Here is a 17,205-nt window from a genome sequence, read left to right on the forward strand (position 1 = left end):
AGAACTGCCTCTGCAGAAGACAGAGTTTAATTTGTTACTTTGCCTTGCAGGACATGTGACTAGAAATAAAAGCTGTTAGGCTTTTAATATATACTCTGTGTGTGTGTGTGTGTGTGTGTGTGTGTGTGTATATTTATATATATGTATGTAACATCTGAATTCTTCAAGATGGGAGATAATACCTTCCTTTTATTGTCCTTCAGTTCTTGTTTTTATTTGGTATAGTTTAAATTAAAATCTCTGAAACTCTGTGTTTTTAATGAACAGTTGTTTATTCTCAAACTAGATTAGATCTTAGTTTGTAGGTAACATCTTACAAGCTCACACCTTGCTTCATCCTACCCTCATATACTGAAATGGAAGTAAGATAAAGGTAGTTAATCTGCAGAGGCTATTTGTGATGTAGAAGGAAATCTGCTATAGACAGAGTCCTATTCTAAATTTATTAATTCTGTTGATGTATCTGTCCTCTGTTCTTAGAGGTTTTGCAGATGTAATTTGACAAAAGCCAGAACTATGTCCTATTACCAGAACAGTGAAATTAAAATACTCACCTGATTTATTAGACAGACTGAGTTCTGAACAAAGTGGGGAAATGGGAAGAGTGTTTACTTCTCTCTTATCTCATAGGACAGCTCTTGGTCTGTGAGGGGTTTTTTAAGGTGCATACTTACAATTTAACTTTCCAGGCAAAGGTAGTAGGAACAAGCTTTTCTGACAGAGTTTTTGTGCCCGCCCCAATGTCTAAATAGCACTTACCCTTACGAAACTCAAATGCTATAAAGTATGACTTGCCAAGGGCACTCTAATTTGATGTTTTTCTTGTGTCAGACCTTTTTCAGCATGACTCTTTTTAACATAAATGTACGTGGTTCATTTTTAAAGGCAAATGTTCTCCAGTTACCCTACTACAACTGTACTTCCAGCACGACGTGCTCAGACTCCTCCAGTATCTTCTTTACCAACATCTCCTTCAGATGAAGTTGGAAGGAGACAAAGCTTGACTTCTCCCGATTCCCAGTCTGCAAGGCCTGCCAATCGTACAGGTAAACTTGTAGTCAGTATAGATAGAAATGTGGACAAGTTAGTAAATTTGCAGAAATTCAGTGTCATTTTTTAAGACACTGAAAACCAACAGGATTTCTTTTTAATGCAACCTAACATGCAAAGCATCGTTGACAGCCTTGTAATGACTATCTTAGGACAAAAAGCTGTAGTTTATCTAGCTGTAGACTTCATCAAGCAGATGAAATTAGTTTTTAAAAGCTGTGGAATGTGTTACAAAATGCTTGTATAAAATGAGAATGCAGTATAATTGGTAATTACTTCAAAATGTTAATCTGATATGGACTTATTTCCTTGGTTGTGTGCCACTGCTCAATGCACTAATTTTCTAGCTTTTGTTACATCATATACCACGCAGAAAACAAGAATTGGTGTATTTTATGATACATAAACCAGTGTAGCTCCTTGCAATTAATCTTGTTTAATAAGATAGAAAGGCCTGTCCAACCTTTTTGGGTTCCTTTGCTGCTGCCTGGAATCATGTGAAGGTCATGGGAGGCTTCTGGTTCATAGAAATTTTATTACTGCCTGCACTGTACTACTCAAAACAGAAACTTGCTCTATTCCAGCATACATACAGAATGGAGTAGGTAGGAGGCTAAGCAAATCATTGCTTGAAAATCTTGAGCTTCTAAAGAGCACAAATGAGTAGTGTGATGCAAAGGAGATGATACTAAAGAATACAAGTCTACACGTATGTTTCGTATCAAATGAATAGAAAAGACTGAGTTAAAGTATAGTCTCCAGATTTCATACTCACTTCACTTTGAGAAATAAAGTCTATGCTTTAAAATTCCTGACCTATAACACCTTTTTATTCTTGCTCTTACATCCATGCTATTAGTTGAGTCTTCAACTGTTTCACTGGTTGCATAGCAACTTGTCTGCTCAGTTTCACACCTCTTATTTATTTATTTATTTATTTTTTACGAGGTGACTTGCTTCTAGTCATGATACTGTCTTTACAACAGTGCTAGTACATTGTTGATGCCTTTGTTAATCAGACCTCGCTTTTATGGGAAATGATAAGGAAACTGTGGGCTTGGGGCAGTAACTGACCTTTTTAGAGTCCCTTGAAAGACTCTTTGCACAGAAACAGAGCCATTATGTGCAGAGATTTTTCAGGTATATCACCAACTTAGTTGAGGTCTCTTTCTGCACCTCAAAAGGAATGTGTATTGGTGCGATCTCAGAATATTTGGGAATCTTGATGATTCGGTCAAGGATAACTTTATCTAGCCTGCCTAAATAGAAATCAGATAAATAATTTGATACAATTTTAAATGGAAAGAAACTTCTTAAAAATTTCTTAAACAAAGTAGTTCTTTGAATATCATCAGTATCCTACTTGACTAAACAGAAGCTTACATAATATATATGTTACCAATAGGAATGAACACCAGCTGGTTTCATTACAGAAAGTATCTTACTTTGTGGAAAGCAGTAGAGAAGAAAGTTGTTAAGGACAGTTATTGCCTTATTTGGAGCTAATGTGTCAAAGTAAGGTCTAAAGAAAGATTCGCACAGTTCACAATTAATATTTTCTGTCTTTTAAGCTTTGTCTGATCCAAGCAGCCGACTTTCAACATCCCCTCCTCCTCCTGCCATTGCTGTTCCATTGTTAGAAATGGGGTTCTCGCTCAGGCAAATTGCAAAAGCTATGGAAGCTACAGGTAACCTATAACTGCAGTATCAGTTTGAACTGAAAAATTGCATAAATATGAAACACTTTTTTCCAATAGAATACTTAATTTTTAAGTTCTATAACCATTTATGGAAAAAAAAAAGATTTTCTTTTTCACTGTCAATGATATAATACAGTTATGATGTGTGATTTTTCTTGCTCTCAGGTGCCAGAGGAGAAGCAGATGCACAGAATATCACAGTGCTGGCCATGTGGATGATTGAGCACCCTGGAAATGAAGATGATGACGAGCCCCAGTCAGAAGGGACTGCAGATTCACGAGATGGGACAATAGTCTCTGGAAGTGGTGGAAAATCTGGTGATCATTGTTATTTGCAGTCACCAGGTGATATCCCTTCTGCTGATGCCACTGAAATGGAGGAAGGCTTTAGCGAAAGGTAAAATGTCATTTTCTTCTACTTGCTTGTAATCTGTTGCTGAAGCTGAAAATCTCAGAAGTTCATTGTTGCTCACAGAATGTTAGTTTTTAATGCCACTTTGAATTTTGTTACAAGGTGAGTAAAAGCAAAGATGCAATTAAGTGTGCATGGTGCGTTCATTTTCTAGTACTGTTTGTTCACAGAACTGGGGAAGAATGTAACTAAACATCCTTCCTTCAAAGAAAAAGAGGAAGGAGGAACAAAAAAAATGAGGGCATATAGCTTACATTTTACCTAAAAGAACTAGAAATCAAAAATTGGAGTATTTTTTTCCTTCAGTATATTCATGAACAGATGTTTTTCTACACTTTCTTTTTAAATCAATTCTTTGTTTGCCCAGAGAGGATGAAACTGAATTGATGTTTACATTCCCAGTCACATTCACAACCTTAGATCTAAACTATCTATTAAACAAGGAAGAAAGGTGGTGCTTTTTCTTTTGTTTTGTTTTTCATTTTAAAAGTAGAGGTTATATTTTTAAGTGACACCTATTAGGAATCATACCAGCTTTTTTGTTAATAGGGACAATGAAATGACAAGATGTATTTTGAGAACAGTTTTGTTTAGATTCCTTGATGCTACCAAGATACGCTTTTTTAAGTTTCCTTAGTTACTTTTTTCCAGGTAAACCATAATTTCACAGAGAACTGACAGATTTCACATGGGAGAAATAAACTAAGCAGAAAGTTTTACTAAGTAACTTAAATTCGTGTTTTGCAAAAGATTGTGGGCAAAAGGGAAAAGGGCTGAGGAAGCAACAACAGAAATGTCGATTTTATTTCTCTTAAAAAGGAGAAGAAACCTAGTTTGAGCTGTAGTTAACATTGACAGTGTAAAATGCGTGTTCTCCCAAAACTTTTGCAATGCTTAGGCGCTATGGAAGCATCAAATAGGTGTTGACATTGCTGCATCTAATTTGTTTGAGGTAAACCTCACAGTCAAAAAGACAGTAAATATGCGCTGCAGTGGGACTGAAAATTCTTGAATTCCAAATTATCTTTTTTTCCTTCTTTGAAAGAAAAAAATACCAATAAAAATTATCTTAGTATTTTTCCTTTCTTACTGTATGTGGCTCTTTCAAACTTGGTTTGATTTACCTGTAAATTACAAATTCTTTTAGCCCTGATCATATGGATCATGTGGATAATGCAGCTTCTGTAAGTGGGCCTCCTTCTAGAAGTCGGTCAGCTGTAACGAGGAGACACAAATTTGATTTAGCTGCCCGCACATTGCTAGCACGTGCTGGTAAGTATACTGCAAGTCTTCCAAGGTCCCTGCTTATTCAGTAAATGAAGAGGAAGGGGATTGGTACTTAGCATGAAAGTTAAAAATCTCTCCTGCACATATGTATATCAGTGTATATTAAACTTAAGTGTTTTAGGGGGTAATAAGTAGATTATGTTTACCATCAGAGTTTAAAAAAAAAAAAAAGAAAAAAATAAGTTGAAAGTACAGACATCTTTATTGCATGCAAATGAAAGTACTACTTTCCTTTTTTTTTCCTTTTTTTTTTTTTTTTTTTCCCCACTTGAGCGGGATTATACCGCTCTGTACAGGCCCACAGGAATCAGAGTCGAAGAGAAGGGATATCTTTGCAGCAAGATCCAGGGGCGCTTTATGACTTCAACTTGGATGAGGAGTTGGAAATTGACCTTGATGATGAAGCAATGGAAGCTATGTTTGGGCAAGACCTGACTAGTGATAATGATATTCTGGGAATGTGGATCCCAGAGGTATTGGATTGGCCTACCTGGGTGTGTGTGACTGCAGCGGGGGCTGCTTTAACTTACTGCTTTTTGCATGTTCATATTTTTAAATTTAAAGTAACATGCTTATGCTTATAGCCTGTTTGAAAATATCTTACTGAATGCCAGCAATGTTTAAAATATTCTTGTATTCTGTAGCTTCACTTTTAAATTAAGAAGAGTGCTTTCTTGTGTTTCTTGCTCTGCACTTCTACATGTACAGTTTTTCTTCTCCCTCCCGTGGAAGATGAGAACAGAACTAGTATAGTTGTTGTTTTGATGATATGGCTTAGAAATCAAGTAGGTGTTCCAGATTGCTTAGCTGTGTGGGATAACAAACACAGTTGTAAATGCTTGTTCTATCTTAAAAAAAAAAAAAAAAAACCAAAACAAACAAAAAAAAATCATAGTTGTCATCTGATCTGTAGCAGCATAATTTGCACTTAAATCCATTTTTTTTAGGTAAGTCATGTCATATATTTCTTTCTCTGGGAAGGATATGGTGACAGTCCTCACTAAATTGCTGTATAGCCCACTAAAAATACGTTTGAGGTAGAAAAGAAATATAATAACAGCAGCTTGTTTATCTTCGGATTATCCATGTCAAATTAGACAAGCAACCCCCAAGACACTTTAGTCTCCTAATTATGATGTTACCTGAATCTGATATGGAAGCAAGTTTCAGTATGTGTATTGAATTTTTCAGAGAGCATGTTTCACTGGAACATCACAATGAAATTACTGACTCGGGGCAGAAATGTATTTATAGAAAAATGAACTTTATATGAAAAATATTCCCATAAAACCTCAGAATTTATTGACACAAATGATAATTATTGTTGCTCTGTAAATGTAATGTCCAACTGGAAGGGGAATAAAAAAAAAAAGGATTCTAGGATTCTTTTTTCTCTGTTGCATCTAGTCAAGTTCTGAGAAGAACCAGATAACTTAAAGACAGCATTGAATGTGAACTAGCAGAGTTATAAGTGAAAAGTTATACTGTCAAGAATTTTGAGTCAGATCTGAACTGAAATAGGAAACTCTCATCCTCTGAAAGTTTACCTCTGAATGTCTTTCCTGTTCTGAGATGGTCTGCTCTTCATTATGTCATAAACTGTCTATTATTTCTGCTTTGCTTTTGTGCAAGTTAACTGTATAAATCACTGTGTGTAACAGAAATGGGCAGGAACATCCACCTAAGAATATTGGTGTATTTTATATCTAATATGAAGATATTTATTCTGTACAAATAACATGTGAAAATCTTACTATGCAGCACGTTTGTGAATCTGAAGACAGAGAAGAAGTAGTGGTTTGTGAACTGTGTGAATCCAGTGTTGTCAGCTTCAATCAACACATGAAAAGAAACCACCCAGGCTGTGGTCGTAGTGCAAATCGCCAGGGCTATCGTAGCAATGGTTCTTATGTAGATGGATGGTTTGGTGGTGAATGTGGAAGTGGAAATCCTTACTACTTACTGTGTGGCATCTGCAGAGAGAAATACTTAGCCCTGAAGAGTAAATCTAAAGCATCAACTTCTGAAAGGTACAGAAGTACAAGATGGTGGAATAGTCTGTGTTAAGAAAGGAAACATTAAATTAAGATTTCTAGCAGAATTTGTCTTTATTTTAACTGAGGCTTAAAATAGTTTTCTGTAGTCAGCAAATGCATATTTAGAAAAAAGATTGTCTTGATATTTCTATTTATTAAGTGAAAAACAAGGAATTATTTCTTGGGATGTTGCCTGGTCTTGTTGACTTTTGAAAACTTCCTTTTTCAGTTTTGTCTGACAATTCCAGTATTTTTAATGGGCCTTTCTCACATTAGTGCTGCAAAATGCTTCTCCCCTCCACAGACACTTTTAGAAGCCCTTTTATTTATCTCTCTGTTACTAATTATTTCCAGAAATCATATATATATATATACATTGACCTAACAGTAAAGTAACTTAGTAGTAAACCAAGTTTAAAGGTATTATGCTTTTATGTAAGTTATTAGATCCATTCAGTTATTTTCTTTGTTATTTTTTTCATACAGGTACAAAGGCCAGGCTCCTGATTTAATAGGTAAACAAGACAGCGTCTATGAAGGTATGTTTTTTAAGTTGCTGAAGATACTGAGTACTTCACACTTGCACAGTGTTTTATTTTTCCATAAAGGCACTTCCATGCAAATAAACCTGTTATGAAACTACCTGAAGATATACTTTAAAATAATCTTCAGACTAGGTGTAGTATTTTCTTTTAGTTCAAATGGGAAAAAAAATCAGTGTCATTTTTTTCCGTTGTCTTCCATCTAAGTAGCTGAAATGGCAAATACTTAACTTTGGGTGATAAGGTGTTGTGGGTGGATATTATATCCAGAATATATCCAGACATACAGAGCCTTATGTTCAAATACATTTCTTCAGCTGCCTTTGTTGAAGAAGTTAATTGTCATAAGTTAGAGTCTTGAAAGTCTGCCATTAGGCTTCTTACTTTTTCTACCTTTGTACTATCTGAGAGTGTCCTGAGGGTGACTTTCACTTTAAACAGATTATATCTAGTGGTTGTAGAAAACCTTTCCCAGATGATTCTTTGATTCTGGGCCTTTCTGCACTTGTATGACTTACCACATTTGTCTAGTTAAGAGTAAATGAGTGCTCCAGAACTTACCAGCAAGTCTGTCTTACAATAGATAGAAAGTGTTAAGATTCTACTGTATGGGAAGTAAGAGCAGGAGGGATCAGTAAATGTAAATTGACTTCAGTGTAAGTGGTTGGGAAGTGAATGGAGTGCATAACTGAATTGCAATTATACTACTTTTTATTCCCCCCAACCCCAGGAAGGAAAAGCAAAAGCCTGGGTGTACAATTATGACCTAAGAACTCATGCATACTTTTTTGATAAATATGAAGACCAGAAATTTCTATTATCTATCTTTCCTATTGAGTCCTTTGAAAAATGCACCTGTTATCATGATTTATAGCACAACAGCACAACTCTGTGTCTGTGCTTTTCACTATATTCCAGGTTTAGGAGTCGTCTTGAGCTAGATGTGGTGACCTCTCATTTCTGTGTTTTAAAAAAACAGCTAGTGTGATGTTTCAGAGAATCTTCTGTGAAACTGATCTGCAGTACAAATAAAGATCACATTCAACAGAGAGGGGCGAGCGTGGGATTTTGTTTTTCTCATTTACTGTGTTGTGTCTATGTTGACATCAGAAGATGAGTTTTTAAAACTGAGATGTTGCAGGTTACAATCCACATTTTATACCCTGTATTGGTTTTTTAGTTAATTTAAATTATTTAATATTTTAGCTTTTGTAACCAAGTCTAGTTATATTTCTCCAATTCTAGAAGACTGGGATATGTTAGATGTAGACGAAGATGAAAAGCTGACAGGAGAAGAGGAGTTTGAATTACTGGCTGGACCTCTTGGGTTAAATGATCGACGTATTGTACCTGAACCTGTACAGTTCCCTGACAGTGACCCTCTGGGTGCTTCAGTTGCAATGGTGACAGCCACCAACAGTATGGAAGAAACATTGATGCAAATAGGTAAATTTGAAATTAGTTTCATTCAAAGAACAAATACCTCCCCTTTGGTGTGATTTTATAGTGGCGGGGCAGAAATATTTTGACAGTCTTTCCCGCCTCTCACCATGAGGAAGTGAAGACAGGGTTCTAAAGTGTCTTATTAAAGGGGAGTTAGAGGAGTGTGAGGCATTTATTTTGGAAGAAGGCTTGAAGCTTTGAGTTACTAATAAATCTGTGACCGTCGTCCTGCAGTGGGTGCAGTAGCATGTTTTGCAGAACTCAAAGATGTATTCATGGATTTAAGTTGGGACTTACTGACCAGCCTATTGAAATGCAAGATCAGTGTGTAAGTTTGTAGGCCCCTTTAATGGAAAGGGAAAGAATGGGATTAACATTAACTAAGTATTGTCAAGTTGTGCTCATCTATCTTTGAAAATAAGGAATAATTAAATTATGGAGTGTATTTTGGGAGTGTATTTTCCTGTCAGTCACTATCACTAAAGTTCTGTATGAATGAAATGTTGAAAAATGAATGAGTGATTTGAAAACTTGGGCCAAATTTGCTTCTGTGCTTGTTACTATGTGATAATGTTTCAGTTTTCTTTAAACACTAACACAGATCATCATTATTTCCAAGGCTGTCATGGCTCTATAGAAAAAAGTTCTTCTGGCAGGATAACCTTAGGAGAACAAGCAGCTGCCCTAGTAAATCCACATGACCGTGTTATGGCTCTAAGAAGAGTAACGGCTGCCGCCCAAGTCCTCCTTGCAAGAACTATGGTTATGAGAGCGCTCTCACTTTTGTCTGTCAGGTTTGTGGCGTCCTTGGCAACACTTCCACCTTTCCATTTGGAACCAGTTATCAAGTTATGTTTGATAGGGATCAAGTTTTAAGCTATTTGGGAAAGTGATTCTCATTTTATGTACTTACATCATACTATTAAGAGAAAAAGTTATGTTGATTTTGTTCTTTTGAACCTTATCTTCAAACTTTATGAGAGAAACTTCTGCGTCTCACATGGAAAATAGACTGCAGTAGTATCAGCCATTCAGAACATAAAGTTGCTGTGTTTGTCAGTGGGGTTTTGTTCAAGGCAAATATTAGAACTTAAAAGAAAAGGAGTGGAGGGGCTGCAGCGTCATTTCTCTTTCTTCCTCTTTCCCCTGCTTGGTAGCAAGGTCCATGTAATCAAACAGGCAGTGTTCACTAATAGTGTGGGAATAGTTTTATCCAAACATAACTTTCTTTTAAAATGTACTAACAAAACCAAGAGCATTTATATTCTTTTTCGACAGTGGTTCCAGTTGTAGCCTGGCAGCTGGTCTTGAATCCTTGGGATTAACAGATATCAGAACTTTGGTTCGTTTAATGTGCCTCGCTGCAGCAGGGAGAGCAGGCCTCTCCACAAGTCCATCCACCGTGTCAAGTTCAACAGAGCGATCTAGAGGAATACACAGCAAAACAAGCAAGCCTATATCTTGTCTTGCCTATCTGAGTACAGCAGTAGGCTGTTTGGCATCAAATACTCCTAGTGCTGCAAAACTGCTGGTGCAGTTATGTACACAGGTAGGTCTGTTATTTCAACATAAATATTTATATTAAACTGCTGATACCTGGGATGAAGCCATCCATTTTGTACATACTGATAATTTGTGCTTTTATTTTTATGTGAACTGTGATGAGACTGCCTGTTTGAGAATCTCCTTAGAGTTCTTGTTTATGGCTTTACACAAGGGTGTGTTTTATTGTTGGTAAAAATCAAGTAACTTTACTTTTTTTTTTTTTGCTGAGTACTCTTTTCAAGTGGAGAAAAATGGATGTGTTTTTTGTATTGATAGGGTTTTTTCTGTTAAAGATTTGGGCTTTTTAGTTGAGTCATCTCTATGTGGAGCACATTGCATTTAGAAAGAGATGACCTACAGCTGTGGACATGCAGCGGGATTTCATATATATGAGGAAACTTCTATGCAATCAGAGTAATTGTTTTCTTCTTCTGAGTTTGAAATATAATTGTGGATAAATAGGAGTGTTGGATGGTATAACGGATTTTGTTATGTGTTATTGTTTTTTATCTTACCACTGGATACAGTTCTTATATAAAAGAACTTTATAAAAAGTTCTTATATAAGCTCCTTAGTTCTTGCTGGTATTCTTGGTTACTTGATACTTTTTTTTTTTTTTTTTTTTTTTTTTTTTTTTTTTTAAATCCTTGGATCTGGATAGTTGTTTCCATTAAGACTGGGTATTCCCCAGTGCAGGAGACTTAAATTCCATATTGTATGTAATCTTTGCCTGTTAAAATAAAAGTTGTTGGGAGCTGAGAATTTCTGAACAAAACCTGAAAATCTTTAAAACTCTGCATGATTTGTTCAACTAAAAATGTTCTCCAAAATTGATTTTTCTGTTTGTTCCAGTCATTTATTGTCTTTAATTATTTATTTTTAGAATTTGATTTCTGCAGCAACTGGTGTAAACTTGACAACAGTTGATGATCCAATTCAGCGAAAATTTTTGCCAAGTTTTTTAAGAGGAATTGCAGAAGAAAACAAACTTGTCACATCTCCAAATTTTGTGGTTACTCAAGCACTTGTAGCATTGTTGGCAGACAAAGGGGCCAAACTGAGGCCAAATTATGATAAAGCAGAAATTGAAAAGAAAGGTATGGTATAGCTTTGCTTTTAAATGTTAATTATTAAATCTTTGGTTCTTTGTTTGTATTTAAGGAGACTAGAATAATGTATAAATAAATATACTCTCAAAAATGTACCAAATGTGTTTTAATCAAAGTAATCTTATAGTTTAATACACAAATTTTACTTAGAAATATGATCTTATTACATAGTTGCATCTTCTGCCACTTAAGAAAAATCCGAATGCCTGTGTATTCAAAGCTGGCTGGCTAAGCCATTCAGCCTCAGGTGTGCCACCTAATGAAATTAAGGGGAGTAACAGCTGAGTACTGACACAGAAAGTTGTGCTGCCTCTGCTGTGAGAGGTCAGGGAGCCAAAAAGCAACTGCTGTGCCTCGACACCAGGCTGTTGCTGTGTTAAAGCAAGGGAAGGACATAGCAGTGAGAGCAGCTTATCTCTGTCAGAGACGGCATTTTCCTGTTCAGAAGGCAGGACAGCTCTGTGAACAACCATTTTCCATATGGTGGGAATAAGACTGTTTGTAATTCTCTTCTTAAGGGGTGTTTTTTTAAATTTTAAAGGGGATGATTTTTCTCTTAGTATCAGAAGAGTGTTTTTTTTCTAATAGTTAACGTGATTGCAGCGTTCTTGGGTGATGTTTGTTAATCTCTTTTTCCGGAAATTACAGCTAATGCTGTGTTCGTTTGTGTAATTCTGTTTGGTACTCATCTCGGCATCATCTCATTGTTTTGTTTAAGCAGGTTTAATTGCCCATTTGTATGCCCATCCTTCCTATGATCCTTCTGCTGTAGGCCCTCTGGAGCTGGCTAATGCACTAGCAGCTTGCTGCCTCTCTTCAAGGTTATCTTCACAACATAGGCAGTGGGCTGCTCAGCAGCTGGTGCGAACTCTTGCAGCACATGATAGAGATAATCAAACTGTTCCTCAGACCCTCGCTGATATGGGGGGAGACTTAAGGAAATGTTCCTTCATAAAATTAGAGGCTCATCAGAACAGGGTAAGCGTGATTTCTCCCAAAATTGTATGAATTTGAGTACTCTCTTTTGTAGAATACAGAAAAAGTAAAATACTCGTATTTTAGAAATATGCTGCCTGAAATGATTTCCCACAAGGAGTAATTTTTTGGTGATTAAGTTATTGCTTGAGGGTACCTCTGATGCAGAAAAATGCTTAGCTTCTTCAAAACTTGAATTAAAGGGGACATGAAAATGTTGTCACACTACATGAAGTTGGCGCAATCACCCTAAATCTTTTCGTAGACTAGATCTTAATTTGCATTAATTTTTCTGTTGTAGTAGTTAACATCTTTGTGCACTGTCCTGTGGAATGGATCTGAACAAAGCGTAGCATCCTTATAAAGCCTGCTTAATTACAGTACACAATATTGTAAAAGTAGGAAAAGATATCATTTGATTGTTATAGTGTATTTCAATAATGTAGCTAATACTCAGACCCATTGGTTAATGTTTGCTTAATATTTATGAACAAACATACCTAAGCTTTAGATTTAAATTCGAGTTTTGCCATGATTACTTTGGTATTTGTAGGTCATGACATGTGTTTGGTGTAATAAAAAAGGACTTTTGGCAACTAGTGGAAATGATGGCACCATAAAAGTGTGGAATGTTACAAAGAAGCAGTATTCATTGCAACAAACGTGTGTGCTCAACAAGCTGTAAGTTGATTCTTTATAGTAGTCAGATATTTAATTAAGCTGTAATTGGGCAAGATAATGAAAAAAGGTATGCCTCCTGTATCTTCAAAAATACAGGGGTGATACAGAATTTAGCCTACAGTATGCATCCTGGCAATATTATAGGCCTCATTTTCCTGTTACAAAAATCATTAAAACTGTGCCTGTCGTGTATGACCTTAAGGGCAATAAAAAATACCAGTGATCCCGTTAAAATTAACCAAAGCAAACTTGAAAATAGAATTTTAGAACAGTGCAACAACATTGTAGCAGGAGGAAGAGTATAAGCTAGAACTGAGAGTAAGATGTACCTCTTTCATTTCTTTTGTCCAAGCTATTCTGTTTCATTCCATGACTTCCCAGAAAGTTTGGCCCTCACCAAAGACGTTAAATTTAAGATATAAATAGGTAAAGGTAATTCAGCTTATTTTTCCAATTGAAACCTAACTTTAAATTTCTTACTGTGGAAATAACTGGTACCTCATTCTGTAATTGGAAGTGGTTTTAAATAGAATATAGAACTATGAGCAGAAAAATTTATTATGTGAATCTGCAGTGATGGCAGGAAGACTCCAGATTTTAACTTACTTCATTAATTCTATGCTTTCCTGTCTGCTTAAAGGAAATGCCTTTTTAAAATTCCATTATTTTATTCTATTGTAGAGAAGGTGATTCTGAAGAAAGTCTGGGATCACCCAGTGACCTTAGTTTGTCTCTTGTCTGTTGGAGCATCAGTGGCAAGTATCTGGCTGGAGCTACCGAGAAGATGGTGAACATATGGCAAGTCAATGGTATGCTCTTAGCTACCTGTTACACTTTATGATACAACGTATTTCTAGGGAACCTGCTAAGTAATTGAGTATTTGTTTACTCAGGTATTTAACTGTGTGTGCTCTTCAGCTTAAATGCCTGTTATCTTCCATAATATCTTGTAAACCTGTTTACTTAGAGGAAGACATTAACCACAAATCAATGTGATTTACAGTTCATTAGAAAACTGAGCAGCATATGAGTTCTTGTTGAAGCAGAAGCGTTTAGATGTGAGGCTTGATCACTCTTAGCGATTTTTGTCTGTAAATACTCTTCCTATAGTCTGCAAGAATCACCTTTCTATATGCAACAGGGAGAATGTGGAAATTGACTGAAACAGATGGAAGGAAGGATTGCTGGAGTGATCATTTAGATGGAATGTCTTCTAATGAGAGTAGAATGAGTGAGCTTGGTCTATTTGAACAGAAGAGTCTTGGAGAAAGAAGCATATAAATAAATATATTAGGAAGGTAAACTCTAGGAGAAGCGCAGGGAGAAAAAGTAGCTGTGTAAACAAATGGATAGTGTTGACACAAGAAGAAATGTAAATAAATTGGCCATTAATAACTTCAAGAGAGTTTCTAATGTTTGAAAGACCATGATGTCATATTTTATAAGGGGGAATGACACCTGGGGAAGAAATACTGTAAAATAAATTGGACAAATTTATGGGTTTGCATTGTGATGAGAGGACCAAACCTGATCCCGGGATAGGCACTTCCCAATTCCTTGGTTCAGTTTGCAAGCATCTTTAAGTGGATTCTCTTAACATTTCTACTGTCATTTGTGCTGCAATTAACTAAACCAGCATAATACCTTTAAAACTCTTAATCATAATCTCTGAAACTTCATTAGGTTGTTTTTGTGCTTATGAAAATCCCCAGTTACACTGCTCATGTTAACGGACAGTCCAGAGTAGTATAAATTTACTGAGTGCTGAAGAATTTAGCTTCCTACCTTAGCATAGCAATGTAACTTGACTGATAATTGAGATTTGTTACCTAGATTTTGTGTCTGCGAAGATTAGTGCATCAATGATTCGTAGGCTTGTAATTTACAGGAAGTTGTCATATGTCCTAGCTCTAAATAGGATCTCTTGATATTTTTACATGGGAAGTATTTGTCTTATTTTCTTTTCTTTATGAAGATTAAGTAGTTTTAAAAGACATTTTGGGCTTCTAGGAGGAAAAGGACTATTAGATCTTCAGCCTCACTGGGTATCTGCTCTAGCTTGGCCAGAAGAAGGGCCAACTGCATCATGGACAGCAGATGCTCCAGAATTATTATTAATTGGTCGTATGGATGGATCTCTTGGTCTTGTTGAAGTTGTAGATATTTCAGCCATACACCGGCTAGAACTGGAACACTGCTACAGAAAGGATGGTAGGTGACTGTATCTGTCATTTAAGTAGAAATTAAAATTATTAATCCTGCCCCCTCCTTGTTATTTTTTTAAATTAAGCAAGTATATAATCTCAATTTTTTAATTGTTGTTCATGGGATATGACTTCTGGTACTTTTCCTGCAATCATTCCCTTGCATTCATGAGAGGAGAAGAGTCTGTGGGATCTCCATCTGCACCAGTTCCCCTACAACAGAGGCAAACAGTTTGTAGCAACCTAGTCAAGTCCTGACATTCCTTGCCATTGTATAGAATCAATATAGATTCCCTGCAGTGTCTGCTCTGTCTACAGATAGCATGTCATCAGTGTCATTTCAATTACTGAATTACTGCTGTTTTTCCTTTTTAGTTCCAGTCTCAGGGGATATCAAGTAGTACATCTTTGGTAGCATTGTTGGTTTTGCATATTGCTTCTTCAGGAAATTTGCAGATTTTTTTGGCAGAGTCAAGTAAGGCAATATCTGCATCCTAAAAAGGCTCCAGTCGTTTTCAGTGCTTTTCTTAGAAGAATTCCTGTCTCAGATACATGTATAGGATTCAGTCTACTTTTTTTCTTTTCCTTTAGCAGAGTTCTTTTCACTGTGTCAAGAATATAAATTCAATTATTTTAGTAAAAAGAAGAAGAGTGAAAGAGCCGTCGCGAAATAATCTCAACAGCTGTTGTCACAGTGGCACTTGGTTTTAACTTAACCATACAAATGCAATAAAATTTTCAGTCCAAAAGTATGCTAAGTAACCTTTGTGGTCAGGGAAAGTTGTTATGCATTTTATATTTTAGACAATTGCACTGCAAAAACCTCTTTGTCAGGAGTGAAGTTCAATTTAGTTAATTTAGTTTTTTTGTTGTCTGTTTGTGTAGTGTCTGTCACATGCCTTGCCTGGTTCAGTGAAGACAGACCATTTGCAGTTGGCTATTCAGATGGAAAATTGCTAATAGGAACAAAGGAACCACTTGAAAAAGGAGGAATCATTCTAGTTGATGCACATAAGGTAGAGTTAGATTTTTTAAAATTAATGTATAATTTTTGTAAGTAAAGATCTGTTTAAGCTGTTTTCTGTATTTGAAAGCTATTTATAAAGTCAAATGCAGATTATTTTAAGAACACACACCTATTTCTGATACACATCTGAACAGTCTAATGAATTTAAAGAAAAAAAAAGTAAAAATCAATTTTATAGTCTTTTTTGCTACTAGAGACTGAGAAGTGTATGTGCATATAGTGACAGAAGTGTATTAAGGACATAGCTGTGCATGTCCGGATTTAAAAGACTGTAGTTCTTTTATTTTGTAAAAGTGCTCATAATAAATTTTAATTTTCGTTACGTTGCGTTTTTGTAAAGTTTAAGTTCCTGTGCAAAGCAAAAGATGTTTTTCTAAATATGCAGCCACAAAGGTTTAGATCCTTCACTTGGCTAGTATGTAATAATAAGTCATTAACAGTCCCTAAATTATTTGTTAGGCTAAGAGGAGAATTCCTCAAGTGTCGATGTAGTAAAGGCATCTTACCATTAAGGTAATTCATACTACAATTTCATAATATAAAAAAGAAGGAAAAAATGTCTGCTTTGGGGGGAAAAAAAAAAATCAAGAAAGATGTGCAATGAAAAGAGAGATTATTTTTTCTGTACTTTCCCTTTAGTTTCTTTCAGGAACCTAGGATTTTATTTTAGTTTGATAGTTCTGAAAAGTATTGTTATGATTTCACAGTTGCAACTCACTATCTGTGAAATGATTTATTTGAGAATAAAATGTTCTTTGTTATTAATAGTTAAATACTGCATTAGCTCTGAGTTAAATTTTCTCTGTTCTTTAATTTCTTTAAATCCAACAGGATATGATTGTTAGTATGAAGTGGGATCCAGCTGGTAAGATTCTCCTAACATGTTCCAAAGAAGAAACAGTGAAACTCTGGGGACATCTGGGAGGATGTTGGAGACGTCTGCATTCACTGTCTCATCCAGCTCTTGTGAATGGCATTGCCTGGTGTGCTCTTCCAGGGAAAGGACCCAAGTTGCAGCTTTTGCTAGCTACGTATGTAACTTTTTTACTATTTTTATAGCTTTTTTTCCAGGTCTTTTCTACTAGTCTTTAGTGTCCAGAGCAAAGAAAAGTTGTATCTTTTTTTAAAAATAACATTAATTCAGTAAGCCAGTTGTGGTGAGATTCGTAAGGCTTTAGAATTCACATGGAAAGA

General features: G+C 35.8%; 1 protein-coding gene across 1 annotated transcript in view; it reads left to right on the forward strand.

Moving 5' to 3' along the window:
• HERC1 (HECT and RLD domain containing E3 ubiquitin protein ligase family member 1) overlaps positions 1-17,205 on the forward strand; it is a gene marked incomplete at its 5' end in the record, with an annotated part of 45,568 nt that overhangs the window by 12,347 nt on the left and 16,016 nt on the right. The window contains 17 exons of the mRNA XM_010170532.1: positions 886-1,046; positions 2,622-2,738; positions 2,916-3,147; positions 4,310-4,434; positions 4,723-4,943; positions 6,211-6,479; positions 6,972-7,024; positions 8,273-8,473; positions 9,090-9,264; positions 9,749-10,019; positions 10,899-11,112; positions 11,897-12,102; positions 12,653-12,780; positions 13,462-13,589; positions 14,791-14,991; positions 15,870-16,000; positions 16,843-17,042. Of these exons, the coding sequence (XP_010168834.1) occupies positions 886-1,046; positions 2,622-2,738; positions 2,916-3,147; positions 4,310-4,434; positions 4,723-4,943; positions 6,211-6,479; positions 6,972-7,024; positions 8,273-8,473; positions 9,090-9,264; positions 9,749-10,019; positions 10,899-11,112; positions 11,897-12,102; positions 12,653-12,780; positions 13,462-13,589; positions 14,791-14,991; positions 15,870-16,000; positions 16,843-17,042 (3,033 nt within the window). The remainder of the gene's footprint in view (positions 1-885; positions 1,047-2,621; positions 2,739-2,915; positions 3,148-4,309; positions 4,435-4,722; positions 4,944-6,210; positions 6,480-6,971; positions 7,025-8,272; positions 8,474-9,089; positions 9,265-9,748; positions 10,020-10,898; positions 11,113-11,896; positions 12,103-12,652; positions 12,781-13,461; positions 13,590-14,790; positions 14,992-15,869; positions 16,001-16,842; positions 17,043-17,205) is intronic.

Source organism: Antrostomus carolinensis, unplaced genomic scaffold (assembly GCF_000700745.2).
Source record: "Antrostomus carolinensis isolate BGI_N321 unplaced genomic scaffold, ASM70074v2 scaffold23320, whole genome shotgun sequence".
Classification (NCBI taxonomy): domain Eukaryota; kingdom Metazoa; phylum Chordata; class Aves; order Caprimulgiformes; family Caprimulgidae; genus Antrostomus; species Antrostomus carolinensis.